Source organism: Lipophrys pholis (assembly GCF_963383615.2).
Source record: "Lipophrys pholis genome assembly, chromosome: 1".
NCBI classification, from domain to species: domain Eukaryota; kingdom Metazoa; phylum Chordata; class Actinopteri; order Blenniiformes; family Blenniidae; genus Lipophrys; species Lipophrys pholis.
In genome coordinates, this window is record NC_137635.1 from 54,808,559 (window position 1) to 54,830,268 (window position 21,710).

General features: G+C 44.5%; 3 protein-coding genes across 8 annotated transcripts; 2 read left to right on the forward strand and 1 right to left on the reverse strand.

Annotated features, from left to right (window-relative positions):
- Positions 1–26: 26 nt before the first annotated feature.
- znf830 (zinc finger protein 830) lies at positions 27–1,627 on the reverse strand. The gene has a single exon (XM_080472676.1). The coding sequence runs from the start codon at positions 1,521–1,523 to the stop codon at positions 558–560; it is 966 nt and encodes a 321-aa protein (XP_080328802.1). The 5' UTR covers positions 1,524–1,627; the 3' UTR covers positions 27–557.
- Positions 1,628–4,161: 2,534 nt separating this feature from the next.
- LOC308124004 (ankyrin repeat domain-containing protein 13C-like) lies at positions 4,162–15,045 on the forward strand. 3 transcript variants are annotated; one of them, XR_013936271.1, is made up of 14 exons: positions 4,163–4,956; positions 5,852–5,893; positions 6,534–6,638; positions 8,788–8,873; positions 8,954–8,999; positions 9,463–9,529; positions 9,614–9,758; positions 9,834–9,965; positions 10,854–11,015; positions 11,088–11,167; positions 11,447–11,545; positions 12,022–12,122; positions 12,985–13,170; positions 14,235–15,045. XR_013936271.1 is itself a non-coding variant. In XM_080486761.1 (13 exons), the coding sequence occupies exons 1-13, from the start codon at positions 4,593–4,595 to the stop codon at positions 13,113–13,115; spliced, it is 1,560 nt and encodes a 519-aa protein (XP_080342887.1). In that variant the 5' UTR covers positions 4,162–4,592; the 3' UTR covers positions 13,116–15,045. The 3 variants fall into 3 exon arrangements, 2 of the variants coding, with proteins under 2 accessions (XP_080342887.1, XP_080342886.1); XM_080486761.1 differs by having other exon boundaries at positions 4,162–4,956; positions 12,985–15,045; XM_080486760.1 differs by lacking the exon at positions 14,235–15,045 and having other exon boundaries at positions 10,854–11,167; positions 12,985–13,234.
- A 1,003-nt stretch (positions 15,046–16,048) lies between these two features.
- On the forward strand, positions 16,049–20,664 carry LOC308116197 (RING finger protein 11-like). Of its 4 annotated transcripts, XR_013935757.1 has the most exons (5): positions 16,049–16,560; positions 17,767–17,936; positions 18,206–18,815; positions 18,905–19,007; positions 20,582–20,664. XR_013935757.1 is itself a non-coding variant. In XM_080474231.1 (3 exons), the coding sequence occupies exons 1-3, from the start codon at positions 16,444–16,446 to the stop codon at positions 18,375–18,377; spliced, it is 459 nt and encodes a 152-aa protein (XP_080330357.1). In that variant the 5' UTR covers positions 16,049–16,443; the 3' UTR covers positions 18,378–20,664. The 4 variants fall into 4 exon arrangements, 1 of the variants encoding a protein (XP_080330357.1); XR_013935756.1 differs by having other exon boundaries at positions 18,206–19,007; XR_013935758.1 differs by lacking the exon at positions 18,905–19,007 and having other exon boundaries at positions 16,051–16,560.
- The last annotated feature ends 1,046 nt before the right edge of the window (positions 20,665–21,710 follow it).

Consider the following 21,710-nt stretch of genomic DNA (forward strand, 5'->3'; position numbering starts at 1 on the left):
AAAATCAACCTGCAAATAAACCAGAATAAAAATCACTTTAATTCAGAACAAACGGATTTTAAAAAATTAATTTTTTAAACCTTGTAACTTATTTAGGTTGTATTTCTGTAATGTACTGATTATAAAACTTAACTGCAGAAATGAACTTAATTCACATTTAATTTCACATGAGCTTTTGGAAGGACAACTAGAAGTGTAGAATCTGCGGCAGCAGATATTTTCAGATTAAATATAAAGATTTCAGATATTAAACGATAAAGTTTGGAAATGGGTCGATGTTTTGGTTCTAGATCCACCAGCGGTTATCGATGTATGTGGAAGAACATTAGGACGTTTTGGTTGTAAAAAGTGGCTTTAATAAGTTTGTTTCACGAGAAGACTTGAGATCTCCAGATCTCGCTCTGCTGCTGGTTCTGATCCATCTGAAAGTCTTCAGAGTCTCCCAGTGATGAGCCGAGAACTTGTCACATTTCAACATTTTAATCAAAAATAACGAATCTGAACCATAGAAAAACATGTGATGAGGATCCTCCTCCTCCTCCTCCTCCTCCTCCTCCTCAGGCCAGGGCTCCTTTCGCCCTCCAGTCCTGGGACAGCAGTCCCAGCAGCTGCTCTTCGTCCTCCTCCTCCTCCTCCGTCTCCATGTTCTCCTCCTGCTCCTGCCGGTTGGAGGCTCTCCTCCTCACCACCACCTCCCTCCGGTCCCTCAGCAACTCCACCCTCTTGTAGCACTCGATCTGCTCATCGATCTCATCGATCTGCCTCTCCAGCCTGCCCTCCTCGTCATCCTCCGCCACGATGGCCTCGGACTTGGTGTTGACCTGCCGGATCGCCTTCTGGAACTCCTCCCACTCCTTGTCCAAATGGTCCTTGGGCGCGTCCACGTTGCGGACTTTGGCGTCCCTCACAGGGTCGTCGAAGAAGCCCTCCGGCAACGCCTCGCCCATCTTCTCCTTCTTGTCCGCGGCAGGAGCAGGCGCCTCCGCCTTCTGGATGGATCCGGAGTGGGAGACGGTGGCGGGGATGGAGCTGTCGAAGAAGTCTGCGGGGAGTCCCGCAGCTTCAGGCTGCTGAGGAGGAGGAAGGTCAGCGCTCCCTGCCACCGCCGCCGCCTCCTCCTCTTCATCCTCCTCCTCCTCATACACCCCGACCAGCAGGCTGAGACCCGCAGACCTCCCGGAGGAGGAGACGTTGTCCCCGGCTCGAGCTTTCTTCCCGGCGTCGTCCTCTGCGTGTGGGGCTTTCCTCTTCTGCGGGGCCGCCGGCTGGCTCTGCGGGCTCTTGCCCCCCTTCAGATCCGACACCTTCTCCTTGTGCTGCTTCCCCAGGACGTGTGCGGGCCACAGCAGCTCGGACTTGACGGCCACCCCGCACAGCCCGCAGCTCAGGTGCCCGCCGCTGCTGTACTTGGCGAACGGAGACTCCACGCGCTTCTTCTCCGCGCTCTGCCTCTGTTTCTCCCGCATGAGCCGCCGCAGCTCCTCCTGGCTCACCACCTTCTTCCCCTTCTTGGAGGCGGACATGCTGGAAGGCGCCGCTTGTTGCTGTTTTTCTTGTCCTTGTTGTTGTTAGCCTCGGAGCTAACTGCTCCGCACCAAACGGCTACCTTCCCCTTCTTCTTCTTCTTTCCGTTATATGGCAGCGGAAAGCAGCATTACAGCGTCGCGCGCCCCCTACAGGCCGGAAGAGGAACGCATCTGGACCATTAAAACAAGAACAAACAGTTTTTAACCTACTGCAGTCACTTGGCTGAACATGACAAAAGTTGTGTGATATATTGTTTAAGTGACCACTGCAATGGAATGTTCTCTTATTTGTGTGTATGAGTGATGAGTATCTGTTTGTTTTATTCTTCTATTTTTATATTTTAACAGTTGTTATTGTACTTTTATTGATTTTATAAAGCTCAGATAGGTAATCTTGTACTGGTTACAATAACAATAAAGTTTCTATTGTATTGTATTCTAGTCTATTCTATTCTGGCCTGAAATAAAATAGACTAGAATAGAATAGAATCAGATGAGTTACAATAATGAAATACATAAAATACTAACATGTACAAGGCTTCGCATATAGAATAGAATTACAGTAAAGCAGTGAATCTCCAGGATTTCCACCGATCATGTGTTCATTCCAGCAGGGCAGAAGGCTGCATCACTGTGTGGTCCGGTAGCAGCACCGCCTCTGCAATGCATCACAAACACAGCCAGCATGGTCACCTGCACCTTTCTCCCCTCCCTCAGACATTTACCCCCCCGCCCCCGCCTCGCCTGCAGAGCTGTCAGCATCATTGCTGACGCCCCCGACCGCTCTCCCATCAGCCTCCTGCCCTCAGGGGAGAAGGTACCGCTCTACTGAGTTGTTTTTCCCACCAGGCTGTCGGGACGCTGGACTGTGTGGTCCCCCCCCCCCCCCCCCCCCCCCCCCCCCCAGCCACTGTAGGGTACCTTCACATCAGCTCCATGAACAGCTATTGCATTACATTTGAAGTTACACTACTACCCTTTTTGTACATTAGTGATGTGATATTCTTATATTTTACTTTTGCACAGTATGATAGAGAAAATGAGAAATAGTAATTAATCACCAGGACAGAAGGAATTGATAACAATCTTTGAATCTTCTTGAATATAGTCTAAATCTCTAATGATTGGTCCAGACGTTTGTATGTTTACCTTTGCCAACAAAAGTATTTTTTTGCCAAGAAGATTTTGTTTTTGTTGGTGTGTTTGTTTATTGGTCTGTCTGTCTGTCGGTCGGTCGGTCGGTCGGCTCATCGTTTCGGAATACATCGCAAAAAACTGTGAAAATACGGAGATCAAAGGAGATCAGCGTCTGTTGCCATGGAGACTCTCCCTGCTCAGTGGTTCACACTGTGATGTGGCTACCTGACAGGCTAGTTAGCATCGAAATGAGCTAACGGCTATCATGCTAGTGATGCGAACTCGGTTCCCACAAACAAATGTGGCGATGGAGAAGGTCTGCGCTCTACCGAGTGCCCATTTTATTCTGTTCTGTATGTTGGCCTCAGTGACAATAACAACCCCTTGGTTTTGAAATGGTATACAACTGAATTGCAATGTTGTATATTGTACTGATATAAATATGTCTAAATAAGATATTTGAAATACATTTCGTGAAACTAGTTGGACCTAAAATCAAATGAAGGATTACAATTAGCAATCAAAAAGTAATTAGACTGGAAATTAACATGACAAGAACGAATCTTTCAGTTGCCACTGTTACACGGAGAGTTAAACTGAATTACATTTAGAAGCAGTACTTACTAGATTATTTCTAAAATACAAGTTTTTGTATTTACGGAAGAGTTTTAGGGCCACTGAAGAAAAAAAAATATTCGGAGGCTAAAAAAACCCCAAAACTTTCATGGCCACAAAGAAAGTCGAAAATCATATTCGAGATTTTTTATTTTTCACGGAGAGACCGTCTATCCATCCCTCTTCGTCTGTCCATCCCTCTTCGTCTGTCCATCCCTCATCGTCTGTCCATCCCTCATCATTTGCCCGTAGATGTGAATTCACATTAAATCACTTAATTCTGACTATTTCGGGTTGCTTACTGCTAATGGACGTGTGATTTTACACAGGATTTCCTTGATTAATAAGAACATTTAAATCAGCAGCCCGGGATCCGTGCCTTTGTCCTTCGTACTCGAGCAGCAGGCTGCTCTGACTCTTCTGGTCCTGATACTGATGATAACTGCACCGTGTTTATGAGCTAGAGTCTGTCCTGAAGCATCTTTTCATCACTTCATTAAACCGCCTGATGCATTTTGAGGAGCAGTCACACGCGCTGGCATGTGGAGGGACGGACTTTTTTTTCCACCGTGAGAAAAAAAAATCTCGAATTTGATTTTCGACTTTTTTTGAGCCTACGAAGTTTTTTTTTTTTTTTTTTTTAGCCTCCGAATTTTTTTTTTCTTCAGTGGCCCTAAAACTCTTCCGTAAGTATTTATGTTTGTTTGAAGAAGAAAAAACAAAGAGAACGCTCTCCAACCGATCCAATCCATTGGTGGCGCTGTTTGTGCAAAGCAGATTTGAATCTCTTGTTAATCCAGAGAAGAAGAAAAGCACGGGCGTGTGGTCGGATTCTCTCGCGAGACTTCCGTCCAGCTAATGTTGCTAACGAGATGCTAAGTGTCTGTCCTCCGCTTGGATTTTAACCGCAGCACGAAGCGCCCCGCTCGGCTTTAGAAAAATGACTCCCCGGGCGGCCGCTGCCGGATTAACCATCATGTAGCCGCTCGTCGTCTGCTCGCTTTTACCTCAGTTTGTCGGTTTATCGTCTTTTTTTCTGTTATGTGTGGCGCTAGTTTGTGTTTCGCTCGCCGCGCCCACCACAGTCGTTTGTAATTGCGGGCTAGTTAGCCGGAAGCTAACGCTGGCTGAGCCGGCGGCAGGTGGAATCAAAGAGCTCCGGAGAGACCCGAGGGAAAAAAACCAAAACTCCCGGCCGGGTTTAAAATCACGTTATTACAGGAAATCAACGGGATTTAATCTGTCGTCCCGGCTGATGCGGACTGAATTCGGCTCACTTCTCCGGTAAAACCAGCTGAACGAGCGGCGGGCATCATGACAGGTGAGAAGATCCGCACCGCGAGGAAGGACCACAACAAGCCCAACAAGAACGACGACTGCCTGGACACGTACGAGGACGCGTCCGCCGGAACCATCCCCAACGGAACCGGGCTCCACTTCAGGTCCAACCGGGCGTTCCAGAGGGCGGCCAAGACGCCGCAGCAGCTCAACAGCATCAACGGCAATCCGCCGGTGGTGAACGATGACAACAAGAACCCGATCATCCTGAGCTCCGGCGGCTCCGGCGGCGGCCCGGAGGAGACGCACTTCCCCGTGCACGAGTGCGTGTTCCGGGGGGACGTCCGGAGGCTGTCCTCCCTCATCAGGACCCACAGCATCTCCCAGAAAGACGTGCACGGTGATTAAACGCTTTGGGGCGATTTGCGCGATTTACCGATTGCGCTGCGCAAATAAGACGATCTGTGGATCGATTAAAGGCTCCAGACACTAATAAATCAATAATCCACAGGGACGTTTATTGTTTCATCTTTGAATGTAATTCTGGTTTTAAGTTTTGATTAGTTTAAGTGAAATCTTCTCAGCATCCTTACATATGGTCCTAAATCCTGACATCTTCTAGTATTTATATTTATTAGTACTGAAGTTTTAACATCTTATTTATCTTGCTATTACCATAAAATCTTTATTTTTTCTCAATTTTATTACTGAACTGATATCAAAATTTCGATTTTAAGCCTGAAATTAGTCTCACCGTTAAATCCTTAACTTATATTTATATTTGAATGTTAAAAACTTACATTTTTTAATGTAATGACATTTTAATCCTGACTTTCTCTCTTGTTAATCTCAACATTTCACCTTTATTTCAAATCTAAATCTCCCAGATTTTAATTCCTTCCTTTGTTTGTTTGTCTTGTTTTTAATGTTAGTGTTTCATCTTTGATCTTGATCTTTTCATTTCTAATGTTTTTGTAATAAACCTTTTGTCTTTGAACACAAAAGTATCAACTTTAATCTCAATTTTGCAGATTATAATCACAACATTTTTAATTTCTTAGCGTCGTTTATCAGTTTAATCAGAATCTTTCCTCTCAGTTCCTATTTTTAAACTTCCTTATCGTTCTTTACCTGCTCCTTAGCTTCATTCATTCCCCTACAGATATTTGTCTTTCAGCTCTTTTTAAAAGATTTTAGTCTTTTTTGACGATGATTTGATCTCATATTAGTTTGTTGTTTTACTGTGTTGATCTTGTTGACTCTCTGAAAAGTGTTTTTTCTTTCTTTGTCTCCAGGTAACACACCTCTTCACCTGGCTGTGATGCTTGGCCACAAAGGTAATCCCCGATTTCTAATCATTAAAAACTGAATGAAAACCTTTATATTACACATTAGGCTGACAGACCAGCGAATACTACAATAATCCAGTAACTGTAATCCATTACTATCAACACTAAATTACTAATCAAGTAGTAACAGTTGAAATACCTTTCAGAGTAACTCCACTCCTAAAAGAAGTTACTATTTACCTTCGATTACTTAGAAAACCTTTCATTTTCAGCAATGAGGAAAGTAACTACTACTTAAAATAGTAACGAAACCATTAGTTACATTACCAAAACATACCTCAGTAACTAGTATTTAACTCTAAAGTTACTAGTAACTGTTTAATGACTAAAGCCATAGTTAGTTTTATACATTAATTAGTAAAATACTTTTAAATGAGACTTTGAAAAATATTACAAAGAAGCACAAGGTATTTTATTAAAAATACCAAGTTACTTTTAATCTACAGTAATGAGTAACTTTAATCATTACTTTTTAAAGCCGCTGCCACGTCTTCAGTAACTTGGACGTGATTTAGAATGAATTTGTTTTGAATCGTTCCAGAAATGTGAGTTTGATCAGAGATGAAGTAATAAAGTTACTCCTGACCTCTGGACTCATTTGTTTGTGTTGCTTCTGTTGTCCAATCAGAGTGCGCGCTCCTGCTGCTGGCCCACAATGCACCTGTGAAGATCAAGAACGCTCAGGGCTGGAGTCCTCTGGCCGAGGCCATCAGCTACGGCGACAGGCAGATGAGTGAGTCGTTTTTACTGCGTCTCTCTGTTTTACACTGAAACTCGCTTTTAAACTCGGTTTGATTTGAGTTTTCGACGGTTTCAGTCTTAAACTTCGTCTCCCAGAGTCCTCAGGGGAACAAATAAAACATGTCGGATCTAGTTTTAGTTGTTGATGTTCATCTCTAGCACGCTGTATTACGATGTCCGGGTTCTCCCAGTGTTAATGTTTAGAGCTCATTGTTCTCTGTGTGCTTTCAGTACTAAAACAGCACCCACTAGTGGACCAACATGAGAACTACATTGTTTTCAGCTTTTCTGCCAGAGTAAACGGACGTCGTTTTCAAAACGTTGCCATGAACACATGAAACTTTCATGAAAAAACAAAAGCTAAATCGAGGCAATTTCACTTGAAGCGTTGTCGTGGAAACGGGGCCTCAGAATCTTCCTCAACTTTAACTCTGTAATTAAAATAAAAAAAACTTGGAAGTATAGACCGTCGAAATATTTTTTCAAATGCATTGTGGATAATTTGGCTTCCCAAGTCCACACAAGTCCGGTCTCGATGGGTCCTGGACGATGTGGGCAGAGCGAGAACACGTCCAGGTATTTCATGTGTACTCGACGAGACGCGTACTTTGAATTGGATCAGTATTCGATGTCTGACTGACGACGTTTCACAAGTATAGACGAATACGCGTATTGAGAAACGGCCTTGAGCTGTCGTTGATGGAATTAGTTTTTTCTTTTCTGAGGAAGTTGTGTGTTGTCCTTTAAGCCCCGCCCCTCCTGCCAGCTGTTAGAGTTAAAGTGGAGTCCGTGGGGTGTGTGTGAGAGTCGGTTGAAGTGCTTCCCGCCGGCTTTCGGGGCTGAAAGTGGATTTGTGTGTTGACGGTGCAGATGTGCTGGAAAGCAGCCGGACTGTCGGCTTAGCGCGAGGACGCCGCGAGCTGAGCCGCTGCTGCGACATGTGACGTCCAGCCGCTCTAAATCCTGCGCAGGTTTCTGTGGCTGAGCCGAGCATTTCACTCTGTCTGTCTGTCTGTCTGTCTGTCTGTCTGTCTGTCTGTCTGTCTGTCTGTCTGTCTGTCTGTCTGTCTGTCTGTCTGTCTGTCTGTCTGTCTGTCTGTCTGTCTGTCTGTCTGTCTGTCTGTCTGTCTGTCTGTCTGTCTGCGCTCCCAGCATCCTCCTCTCCCTCAGCTTGAGATGGAGGCTGTGAGGCCGGGAAAAATGACCCTGAGTCTCTTTGGTATTCGCCTCGGCTCTCCTGCTCGGGGACCGGGAGCTTCGCTTCCAGAAGGTCACCTCGCTCAGGTGGGGGGTGGGGGGCAGCCTGGAGGGACACACAAGGACACACGGCAGGTTAAAAGGAAAATGAGCAACCAACCACAACGCTGTGTACGACCAAGCATAGAGTTCCTTGTGGTTAACTGAGAAAACCAGGACACATCTGAGACAGGAGGACATTCAGAGCTCCACCTGGGGGGGGGGGGGGGGGGGGGTGTTCACACACCTCCAGCTGATGCCATCACTGCCGCTTCACCTCCACAAACACGTCATAAAGAAACAGCGTTAGAATTGTTTTCCACAGCAGGACGAATGTGAGGGAAGAGCTGAGGTCCATCGTCTTGTCTTCAGGATTCCAATCAGCTGGGAACTTGTAAAGTCCCATTTCCCAGTTGGGGAGCATTACAACATCTAACAACTGGGAATACACCTTGTGAGGTCGATGTAATTTATAAGACCTGTGAACATATCCAGTTGTTCACTGTCCGTCGTTAAAACTGCTGTCGTGTTGAGACGTCTCAGTGTCTTCTGCAGCTCTGGGAATCGTCCCACTTTCCTTCTGGGAAGTTTTCACCCCCCACCACCCTACTTTTCACGACAGTTTGAAATCAGTCAGCCAACTGTCAAATGTGCGGTGTGTTCCAGTTATCCTCGGAAATCCCAGTTCATCAAGTTTTACTTCCCACTCTCACCTTGAGGTCGGGATTCCGAGTTTTGTTAAAACCTTTGTGTTATTGCTTTAAATTAAGACAACAAAGTTGTTCACTTTAATGACGATTTGACCTCCACCTCAGAGTTTAATGAAAGTTTATCGTTGCTGATGAAGTTCCTCCTGAAAGCAGTCGGAGCGGAAGCTGATTCCTCTCCTTTCTGTTCCTCCACAGTCACTGCCATTCTGCGTAAGTTGAAGCAGCAGTCGAGGGAGAGCGTGGAGGACAAGAGGCCCAAGTTACTGAAGGCTCTGCGGGAGGTGAGGATCCACTCCTCCGGAAAACTAAAACTTCAGGCCTTCGTGTTTCTCAACCTTCACATGTTTGTGTTTATCTGCAGCTCGGGGACTTTTATCTGGAGTTTCACTGGGACTTCCAGAGCTGGGGTGAGTCTCTACTGCAACACAAAACTGCACAAACACAAGAAAAGAGTTGAAAAGGCTTTTTTACTACAGAATTACTGGATAAAGTTTCTGACGTTCCGATCATTGTTAACAAGTACAGGGATGAAGGTCGAGGAGGATTCTATATGGTGTATTTTTATGTCGTTGCTTGTCTGTATGAAAACACACCTTAAATATATTCTTTATATATATATACATGTCTTATGTGTGTATATATTAAATATGTTTTTGATAGTCTAGTATATTTGTACTGTATACATTTTACTATATAAAACTATTTTCAATACAGAAACACAATTACAAAAGATGAGTATTGAATATTGGAGACGGGATAGGATTAAATAGGTTTTACCCCTTTTTACGCAGGTCAATCAGGTATAGGGGGTATTTGTGTGTGTTTACAAGTGTGTGTGTGTGTGTACAGTGAAATATGTGTGTGTTCCAGTGCCTTTGCTGTCCCGGATGCTGCCGTCTGACGCCTGTAAGATCTACAAGCAGGGCATCAACATCAGGTGAGACGTCAGGCGCTGGATTCAGGTCAGGAACTTGTTTTTAGAAGTGGGCCGTGACCGTGTGGACTCTCCGTCTGGATTTAGACTCGACACCACGCTCATCGACTTCACCGACATGAAGTGTCAGCGCGGAGATCTCAGCTTCATCTTCAACGGCGACGCGGCACCCTCGCAGTCCTTCGTGGTCCTCGACAACGAAGGCAAAGTGTACCAAAGAATACACCACGAGGTGAGTGGGCCGGCGGGCTCGGCTCGGTCCTGCTCGCCGCCGCCGGAACTGACGGCGGTTTGATCCCGTCCTCAGGAGTCGGAGATGGAGACCGAAGAGGAAGTGGATATTCTGATGAGCAGCGACGTCTACTCCGCTACTCTGTCCACCAAGTCCATCTCCTTCTCCCGCAGTCAGATCGGCTGGCTCTTCAGAGAAGACAAAACCGTAAGGCTCAGCGACGCCAGCATGAACAGAGACCGTGAACGCACCGCCAACACCAACCCGAAACTACAGCACAACCCAAATATGACCGAGCAGCCAAAACAAAAAGTACTCTGAAACTACTGTAAGAGGAGGAAATACACTTCTACCCAACACATATAGGAACTGGTCACAGAAAGACAGAAATTAATCCACAAATCAACCACGAAGAAATGAAAACTAACCAGTGACAAACCAAAACATGAGAGAAAGATCTGCAGCGCCACACTCAGGAAATAAATAAATCACAATGATGTTTAGAAAATCATCAAACTCCACAAATAATGTTCAGATAACTACAAAAATACAGAGTCTCCCTTGAAGGCTAGAAAAGCAGCTCAAAAAACTACTGAGAAGTCCAACTAATTTACACAGAATGACTAAAATAACAGTAAAGAAAACCTCTCAGAGAATCAAACCGAGGAAACAAACACTTAGACACTCAATGAAGTGGAAACTATGATCATATTTATAACAATAAGAGCCCAAACCATCAAAACTCCAGAAAATGATCACAAACTGACAAACATTAAACAATTAGATCAATGCAGAGACACAAAATGAGCAACAGAGACTCTGAAACCCAAAATGATCACATGTATAGATAAAGATAAACCAAGATTCATAAAATCCACCAGAAGGTTTCATTACAAGTAATCAATGGGATTACAAATTTAGATCAAATTCACAGCAACTCGCAAAATGACCAGAGAATCATAAAGTCATTGAAAACTTCCAACATGATTCAAACGATGAAGATGGAGACACGAAACTACACAACTTGATGAACTACAGGACAAAATGGTGACGAGAAAGATGGAGATGTTGAGAACGGTGTGTGTTGGTGTGCAGGAGAGGGTGGGGAACTTTCTGGCAGACTTCTATGCAGTGAACGGTTTGGTCCTGGAGTCCAGGAAGCGGCGTGAGCACCTGAGCGAGGAGGACATCCTGAGGAACAAAGCCATCATGGAGAGTCTGAGCAAAGGAGGCAGCATCACCGAGCAGAACTTCGAGGTGAGCTTCTGTCTGTCTGTGGTCGTCTGTTTGTGTCTGAGCCTTCACCTCCTCCTCCTCCTCCTCCTGCAGCCGGTGAGGAGACAGTCGCTCACAGCTCCTGCTCCAAACACCATCTCCTGGGAGGAGTACATCACCGCAGAGCACGGCAAGTAAGTATCCTGTCAGCACCAATCAGCAGCTTAATGAGCAGATCAGTCCTGCAGCACTTCCTGAAGTGTGTGTGTGTGTGTGTGTGTGTGTGTGTGTGTGTGTGTGTGTGTGTGTGTGTGTGTGTGTGTGTGTGTGTGTGTGTGTGTGTGTGTGTGTGTGTGTGTGTGTGTGTGTGTGTGTGTGTGTGTGTGTGTGTGTGTGTGTGTGTGTGTGTGTGTGTGTGTGTGTGTGTGTGTGTGTGTGTGTGTGTGTGTGTGTGTGTGTGTGTGTGTGTGTAGGCCGCCTCACCTCGGCAGGGAGCTGCTGTGTAAGGAGAGCAAGAAGAACTTCAAGGCCACGGTGGCCATGAGCCAAGATTTCCCTCTGGGCATCGAGTCGTAAGTACATCCTTACATCTGTTTCCGTGGGGGGGGGGGGGGGGTGAAGGGTTTCTGTTCATCTGTTGAGGCTTCATGGAGCTGTGTAACACTGGACTGAACTTTCATGATCAGAGCTTGACGCCTCATCAACACCTGAAAAAGTCAGAATTCACTGTTGGACACTGACTTCCTTCCTGAACCAACCCAGCGACTGGTTTCACCTGCTGGAAACTCACTTCAGTTGACTAACTGGTGTGAAAGATGTTGAGTTCAAACTAAATGTTGCTGCAGCAGAATGAAAACATGAGTAAATAATGTAATATATGAGAGCAGTGTGGGATAGTCTCTAACGATTAAGAAAAATAAACTCCTATTCTCCTCCTCATACCTGGAGAACATCTGTGAACAGCTCGGTGGAACATCGGGGCTTCCAGAGTGGGTCTCTTGTTCATGTGAATCTCTGTGTCATGTGACTTCCTGTCCTCCGTCTGCAGGTTACTGAATGTGCTGGAAGTCATCGCTCCGTTCAAACACTTCAACAAACTGAGAGAGTTCGTCCAGATGAAGCTGCCTCCAGGTTTCCCCGTCAAACTCGGTACGTGTGAGTCAGCCCAGAGTTAACGTCGCTGCTCTGTACTGCAGAGCGAGAGAAACTCTTACTGCACTTTCCACTAGTGTCGGTACCTGGTACCAGGTACTCTCGTGGTACCAGGTACTCTCGTGGTACCAGGTACTTTCCTGGTTCCTCCTCGAGGTTCCCAGCGAGCTGAGGCCAGTGGACAATGTGACGCATCACGACACAGATGAGTCAGACGGCGTCTCGTCCATCTTTAAAACCCGGTCTCCCAGCCAGATACCACCGGTGTTTAGAATGAACTGGTTTCCTTGTTAACTGGTGACCTTCTTCCTCAACATTTCCTCTTCACAGCAGATGTTAAAAACCCGACCAGAACCTGTAGCTGTCCTGGAGAACACTGTTTAACCACATTTCTGTTAAAGTTTAAAGTATCGTAGCGTTTGTACATTACATTACATTTAATATTACCATGAGTCCATTTATTGTCTTAACGATCCACTTTGAGTATCTTCGCTGAAAATGATTACTCGTGTGCAAAGAAGTACTCATGTTTCAGTAAAGATGATCTCAGAATTCAAGTAAACTCAAGTAAAAGTACTGTTGTGAAAATATCAGGCATTGACTCCGTGTTTGTAAACGATCAAAGTAACTAATACTCTGAATACTTTCTATTGAGTACTAAATCATTTTACCAGTGACTGAAGCAAAGTAATAGGTTTTATTTCATGAGGTGATTTTCTTTGAGAGATTTGGTAGCAGATCAAAAGACAATTTAACTTCTAGTTTATTCTTGTGAAAGTTTTAGTACTTGTAGTACTCTGTTTAAGTTACAAACTGGGTGAAGTATCTGTACTTGAGTATATGAACCGTCTTCCTGCAGACATCCCGGTGTTTCCCACCATCACGGCCACCGTCACCTTCCAGGAGTTTCGCTACGACGACTTCGACGCGTCGCTCTTCTTCATCCCGGCCGAGTACAAAGAGGATCCGAGCCGCTTCCCCGACCTCTGACCTCTGACCCCTGACCTCTGACCTCTGACCAGAGCAGCGGGAGCAGGACCAGGCTGTAAATATCGATCTGCCCCAGAGAGAGAACCCTCGCTCTGCTCCTCCTTTAGCCGACGGATCCAAAGCAAACGGATGTAGAGCCGCAACATCAAACTTTATTTTTCCGTCTGCAACAAAAACTACCAGATGTTTGTTTTCTGCTCAAAAACAATGAAAAGTAACAAAAGAACAAACCAGTTCGTTTAAATCATTTCCTTCATCTTCCACTTTTCTTTTTTATTCTTTTGTTTTTCACGTTTTAGTTTTTAGAAACGGCGGAAGTTGCTTGAATTTAAGATTTAGAACATTTGACGTAAAATATCTGGAGCCGGTTTTTATTTAATTATTTATTCAATTAAAATCTGAGTTTCCAAATATTCATAAAAGTATTAGATCATATAAAATATATGTTTTCAGTTGAAGGCCACTAATTGCTGTTAGAGGAACAGCTGGGATTCAAACCGGGTTCCGTCTCACTCGGGTCATAATGATGCGTGTTGATGGCCGACACACGATTTAAATGAGACGTAATTCCTTCACATCTACATACGTACTTTTACTTATTTTATAAATATTTTGTCCATGTCAAATTGTTGTGACACTTAAAAAAACAACTGAGTCTTTTAAGTCTTTTTTTAGTTTGACTGTCGAGGGATTTGTGACACTAAATATTTTTAATGAGTATCGGTCCTCATGTTTTTACTTAAAAAAAACTTAAGTCATTCAAAGATATTAAGCTCTGTAATACCGCTCAGTACCAGCAGGTGGTGCAGCGAGTCACCAACCTCTTCATGTATTCAGGAGAAAAGACTGATTCGAACGTAATGACTCACTGCTGCCACCTAGTGCACAAAGATAGTTACCCCAATCTGACGTAGTTTTAAACAGGATAAAGACCCTCGAATCGCCGCTCAGACTGAATCGTTCTGAACTTATTTAAACTGCTTTGTTCACACATTTCCTTTCTAAATGATAAAACACGGAGCAGAGAAACTGATGAACAAGCAGTTAAAAGATTTTTTTTTATTTTTACTTCATTCTTATTCAGTTTTTTAACTTTATTTTTCTTTTTTTTTTGTGCAGAAATCGTGAATATTTTTTTGGTGCAGACGGAAAACGAACCTGATTGTTCGCGTCTGGTTTAGCTTCACGACTCCGATCACACTGAAACGTGAACTCTGAGCAGGAGGCGCTGGACTCCAGTGGAACTTCACCTGCTGAGCAGCTGCCGCTCTGCTCTACTGTGAAAGCTGGGAAAAAAACACTCTTCCTCATCTTCATCACGGCACCCCTCCTCATCCTCATCACCCACCTTCAAGCTGCACCGACGCCGTCATCTGTAAATACTTTGTGCGTCACCGAGAAGAACCACGAATATATCCTCAAACTGAGCTTAATACGCATTTCTATCTTATATTCCAAATATATATATATGAATATATTAACTCGAAGGAGTAACACTGTGTAGCAATACATCTCCAGTACTTCTGAATGTTCTAACGCAGCTGGGAGGCGGCGGTGGCGCGGTGGTGAAGTGTTTCCTGCTCCTTCAGGTTCGCCGTGAGCGGGTACGTTGTCCCGTGTGGGCGGGAGAGCCGGGACGTCAGGTAAACCGTTCAGTTCCACACGGCGGCGTGTTTTAACACTAAATCCATCTGGAAAACACCTCTTAGTGCTGATGCATCCTCCGCGACGCTCGTCCAACCGGTTCCTGTTTTTGACACGTGCCGCCGGCGTACGTACCGCCACACCGACGAGGCGAGCTGTGAAGTGACGTGGTCGGAACTGTCCTGACGAGTAATAATCTGATCCATCGAGCTTCAGCTGATGTGTACTGCAACCATAACCTACTTCACGTCCCTTTAAATAAAACACCAGCATCCTGTTTCAACCCACTCTGTGCTCGTGTCGTGAAAACAAACCAGCCTGGAGGGTGGAGCCGACCCAGAACCGGGTTGGAGGGACGTGGGCGTGGCCTCCAGTGTTCCACTTCTTATTTTTAAAAGCTGCACTGAAGGATTTCTGAGCCATCGATTGGCTGTCTACTGTAATTTCTGGACTATTGAGTGCCCGAACATAAGCCACACCCACCTAATTTAAAGGGAAAGGTCTGAGTTATGTGATTCACCTGATGAACGCATCGGTGGCATGAAGCTTGTAACCCCATAAAAATCTAGACATTATTTTTGTTTAAGCTGCAGGGTTCAAAGTGTGTGGGGGAAAAAGTAGCTGCTTATAGTCCTGGAATTACGGTAGTTTTTAAATGGGTTTAATCAGGTCAAACAAAGTATATCTGTTAACAATGGGATGTTCCTGACAGTCTGGAAGAGGTTTTCCGCAGCTCTTTTTATTACTGGTTTTGCACTAAAATACGAACATAATTAGTAGTTCTATCGTCCACAAATATATATATATATATATATATATATATATAATCCTGGGTAAACTCATCCCCCTGACCTCCAGATTTGTCCTGTGTCCGTTCTCTTCTGGCCCCCTCAAGAGGCCACGACTCGCACTTCAGAAACCACTTGGTGACTTCACGTCCTGTGGAGCTGATTTACTAAACTGACTGCAATCTGCAACTTCACCGCTAGATGTCACCAGAGCTTTAAATACAGGGGGGAAAAATAGCTGCTTTTCATTTTAATAGTTTTCTGCTGCAGTTTAGATTTATTTCACCTTTTATTAACAAATATTTCCACTTAAGAATTTGCTAAAATGTTTTGGATGGGTAGTAGTCCTCCTGATTTGTATTTTAAGGAGATCAGCTTCATTCAGTCTGTCGCATTCCGACTTGCATTTTCTTCTGGAAATGCAAACCTCGTTATTATTCATAATAACAAGGCCTAATGTCAAGCCTCCTGCGTGATGACGTCATGTCCACTGCCCAATCAGCCCGCTGAGTGCGTGTGACGTCACGTCCACACTCGTCCTCGAGAGGAAGAAGCAGCGAAAGCGGAGCAACGAGGACTTTAACCGAGTTAAACCGGAGTTTTGAGGACAGAATGCGGTCATGTGTCCCCCAGTAAAGTGCGAGAGGACTCGGAGAGACGGAGAGAGACGCTGCTGAGGCGGAAACCACGGACAGAGTGCGGAACTGCGACCGGAAGTTAGCCGTGTTTAGCTCAGCTGTTAGCAGGAGTTCTTTGTTGTTGTGACGAATTGAGGAGGAACCAGGAGGAACCAGGAGGAACCAGGGGTGTGAGGAGCTCCGGGGATCCTCAGGGTCATGTCCATTCTGCCCCCCGGTGAGTTCCAGTAACGCTTCCCCAGACAGGAGCTCGGAGTCATGGGGAACTGTCTCAAGTCTCCAACCTCGGACGACATCTCTCTGCTCCACGAGTCCCAGTCGGACCGGGCCAGCTTCTCCACAGACCCGGACCAGGAGCCCCCCCCTCCCTACCAGGTCAGGTCCCCCCCACAAAAGAAAGAAAAACAAATCCCCTGTAGTCTGAGGAGGAGAGAATACTTTTACTCCACAACACTTCGACATACTTGCAGTGACGCTCAATAAGTGTACAAGTACCCAAGTGTAGTACTTAGTTACATTAGTGTGTTAGTAATTCATTACTTTTAACCTTTGTGCATAGTATGGTGGGAAAAACCTAAATATTAATTTGTTACAGTAATTGGATTTGTAATTAGTGCAAATTACCCTTATGTATGTCTGAAGTTACACATTTATAGTAGAAAGTAATACAATGGCAAGTGTCCAAATACCCTGCTCAGGTACTGTGGAGAGTGTCTGTTACCTTCTCCAACGTGTATCTTCGTCTACGTGTATTTATTTCCTTATTTATTGGTATGTACTTATGTATTTTACAACATTTTGCAAAAACCTTTAACCAGATTTCCATTAAACTTCAGGGATTATTTGTCATCATCAGGATCAATCCATTAGATTGGGACGTTAACGTTTAACCGTTTAAATCCCCAAAACTGTGAAAAAATGTCCCACACAAAGTGGATGAGAGAGGCAATCAAAGGAGATCAGCGTCTGTTGCCATGGAGACGCTCCCTGCTCAGGGTTCCACAGTGATGTAGCTTACCTGACAGGCTAGTTAGCATTGATATGAGCTAACGGCTATTGTGCTTGCCATGCTAACTCCGTTCCACAAATACATATGACGTTGGCGACGGTCTGTGCTCTACCGAGTGTAGCTCTAGTTATTAAAGTAGGAAGAATTTACACCATTTAAATTCTTTACTATGTAGCCAACTAGAGTACTTGAACATTTATATCAGTATTTGTTATTTATTACTGACGCCGCTGCTTTTAGCTTCACCTGCTGATAAACAACAGCTTCAGTATCGGCTTTAAGTACTAACACCTAAAATAAAGACTAGAAGTGTACAGCTTCAATTGAAATGCCAGTTTTTTATCATACAATGAGTTATATTGTCTTGAAGGTACAATTGTAATCTGTAAAATCACTGTGTGTGTGTGTGTGTGTGTGTGTGTGTGTGTGTGTGTGTGTGTGTGTGTGTGTGTGTGTGTGTGTGTGTGTGTGTGTGTGTGTGTGTGTGTGTGTGTGTGTGTGTGTGTGTGTGTGTGTGTGTGTGTGTGTGTGTGTGTGTGTGTGTGTGTGTGTGTGTGTGTGTGTGTGTGCAGGAGCAGGCACACATGCCCCTGTACCACCCGACGCCCAGCCAGGCCCGACTGGCCACACAGCTGACGGAGGAGGAGCAGATCCGCATCGCTCAGCGCATCGGGCTGATCCAGCACCTCCCCCGCGGCGTGTACGACGGCGGGCCGGACGGATCGGAGAAGAAGATCCGAGAGTAAGTGTTGTTCTACGTACCATGAGAGTTGTCTTCTGATTTTGTTGTTCTTGTACAATGACTCTATTCTATCCTCGCATGACGCTCGTCTCGGACCGAGTCTGACACTGTTTGTCTGGGTTGTTTCATCGTGTAGCTTGTTTAAAGACCTTCAGGTTTTACTAAACCTGCTGATACAGATTGTAATAGTTCAAATGAGACTGGTGGTGTTTTACTCTGCTGCTCGTACCTGATGAGGTGTGTGTGTGTGTGTGTGTGTCTCACTGCAGGTGTGTGATCTGTATGCTCGACTTTGTTTACGGAGACCCGATCCGGTTCCTGCCCTGTATGCACATCTATCACATGGACTGTATAGACGACTGGCTGATGAGGTCCTTCACCTGCCCCTCCTGCATGGAGCCTGTGGACGCTGCCCTGCTCTCCACCTACGAGACCAACTGACCCCCGTCGACCCCTCCACCACCTCCACGTCCTCCTGCAGAGCGACAGGAAGCAGAAACTGAAGAGACACTGCTGTGAAGTCACTGCAGCGACTTGCTGCTCTGCCCCGTCGGCCCCGCCCAGCTCCGTCAGCTCCGTCGGCCCCGCCCAGCTCCGTCAGCCCCGCCGGCACCTTACCTTCAGCGGGACTCGTGGGTGTGGGTTCCTCCTGAGCCGGCCTCAGTGGAGCTTCACTCCCGGCCCATCGGGCTGCCAGGCGTTGATCTGAGGTTTTCCTCACCTGCCGCTCTCTCCGGCTGTTTGTTGCATCTGGACCTCTTCCCTCTGCAGAAAAGGATCGTTTCAGCTGTTCCGGGTCTGTGAAGCGACGGAGCTGCACTCTTCAGGGTCTGAGGAGGAAACGTGGCCCAACAACTGTAGCTGAACGTGTTTCTGAAGGTTTACACACCGGGGGGGGCGAATAGAAGCTGCAAAATCAATCCAAAGTGTTTGTTCACTGAGCAGCACGTTGCCTTGGTTCCCCTCAGACTGAAGGTTTACTAGAAACACCAACTGAACCAAACCCGGTCAACGCAGAGGGACGAAGTAAAGAAACCAAACAATAGAATTCAAACTGGGGAAAAAGAAAAGGTAATTACAAAACTATAAAAAGCCCAGAAGTGGACCGTGTAGAACTCCGTCTGTCTTCACTGCAATTATGAAAATATCCAAGAAAAGTCTTTCTGCTTCAGAGTTTTAAATCTTAAGTTCAACTTTATTATTATTATTATCTAATTAAAATGATTTGTTCTGCTCCATGTGGGCAGTTCATAGAGAACCTTTGGGGGGAAAAAGTTTCGAAAAACTCACCAAAATGTTCTTTTTTCATTGACGAATACCATCAAGTGACGTAACAGACGAGTTCAGGGTGTAAATAATCTGCATTATTCCCAGTATGAAAGGAAAGCAACAACATTAATGGGCCACGAACGGATCCCTGAGGAACTCCGGTTGAAAAGAAAAGACTGAATTTTACCATTTTTCTTTATGAAAGAAAAGAAAATCGGTTTTGCTGATAAAGTTCAGAAATGTCAAACGTTTTGCTTAAAACATTGAAGACCACTGACACGCCCCTGGGAGGAGAATTACCCGACTCTTACTGGATCTATTTGATCACTTGGAAACGAAATCTGAAGTAAAATCCAAAATGAGAAAAAATTTGGCTTTTCTGTAAATATGTACAGCGGAGTGTCATCAGCATATCGGTGAATAAAGGAAGTCAGAGTAATGACTTGATCCAACGATGGACACCAACCTGAAACCATCAAAAGGCCAAAGGTCAGGGACCCCCCCCCCCCCCCCCCCCGGTGTGTAAAGTCTGATATTCTGAAGCTGAAGCAAGACTGGGCCACACACACACACACACACACACACACACACACACACACACACACACACGTGGAGATTTGCACTTTACTTAAAGGACACTGTCTAAAAACAGTATATTAATATATGTACCGTGTAACCTTGCACTATCAACACTTCAATCCTCTTTTCTCAAGAAGCTTCACTCCCTTTTTATTTGTGTGGATTTCTTTTATTAGATTTTAATTTGTGGAGGATCAGACGTTTGTTCAGAGATAAAGAAAGTTTAGTTTTCACAGTTTGGAGAAGGTCGATCGTTTCGCTCAGTTTAAACTCCGATCGTTCAGATTATCAGATTATTATTGATCATTTATGAGAAAACTGAAATTGTGAAAATAATTTGTCTAGTAGAGAAAAGTATAATTAATTTCAGAGGAAATCCAAAATAATGTTTAAAAAAAACAGAAATATTTTGTCTGAAAATGTTTTTATTTTATTGAGTGACCATTCATTAAGATGAAAGAAAAAAATAATTGAAAGGATAAAAAAATTTACAAATGAAAATAAACTTTCTGATTTGAATTTCACATTATCGAGCATAAAATCAAAATATTTAAAAAGAATGTACGACTTAATAATAGTACGATTTTATCCAAATAAAATCATATTTAAGCAAGAAAAGTGAGAATTAATCCCAATCTTGGGACAGAATCTAAACGGTGTAAATGAGTAGAACCAAAGTAGATTAAACTTGAAGTCTAAACTGTGACGATGGAGTTCGACCTTTGACCTTTGACCTTTGACCTTCTCCGGGCCTCCTGCTGGGATTTCACCCGATTCTCTTCTCCTTTGTTTTTCAGTTTCTTCTGAACATGAATCTCGCCTGTAACCTCCGTTCATCCCTTCATTTTCTTTCCCTTAGAGGACGAAACGCCTCGTGTACAAACAAAAAAAAAGAAATAAAAGCAGGAAAATGTGAAAAGTGAGTTTTTGTTTGAGCGGCTGAGGAGGAAGATGATTGCAGCTGAATGATGAAAAGTCTTGCAAACAAAGAAATGTCCCAAACAAAACATCTTCACAAAGTGACGACGGCATCAATTCAAGGTCTAGTTTTACTTCAAAATAAAAGTAAAGTAGTTGTTTTGTGGTAAAGTTTGTTGTTTTCACGCCGGGAGGAGAAAGTGAATCTAGTGTGAAGTAAAGTCACTAATTGTTCTAATTACCACGTGGAGAATCCGCTGGTCGTTGTGCAGGGATGAACTTTAAGCTGATTTAAAGCGACACCGTGCAGAGATTACGCTTTTACACATTATTTGGTTATTTGCTGCGTCGCGTGTCGCCACGTTAATTTCTCCAGAACGTTCCCAGACGGACAGCAGGGATTTAGCTTTTCCTGCCGGGAAGTGGAGACGAGTCTCGTTCAAGTGAAAAAAAACAAAACACGGCACAACGGCACCCACTGGTGGCCCAACGCGCTAACTACATGCTTTCTGCCGTTGCCGTGGAAACCGACTTTTTCCAAGACATTGTTATGTAAACGTGAAACTTTTCTTCGATGTGTTTTTACCTGAAACGTCGTGTTTAAACGGGGTCGGAATGTTAAACGGAAACATTCTTTTCATTTCAGCTCTGGAGAAAATTCCAGATTAACATTTAATTCATGAGAAAACTGAGAGAAACAACGAAGTGCAGGGAAACGAGGTTTTCACAAGGTCCGAAAACAAAGAGTGGGATTGCGACACGTCTCCAGATTAACAGTTAATCAGCTTCACGTTCAGATTTAATGAACTTCTGAAGGTCAGCAGCAGTAATGAGCTTCAGTTTGGGATTAAATCAAATGTCTGCAAACACCCGAGGCTGAAGGAAGACGGTGGAAGGAAACATTCCCACTCCAAGATTAAATCTGTTTATGTTCTATTAAAGCTCACAGGTTTCACCTTTTCTCGAAACTCAAACGTGTGTCGCTTTTTATTAACTTTTATCAACGAC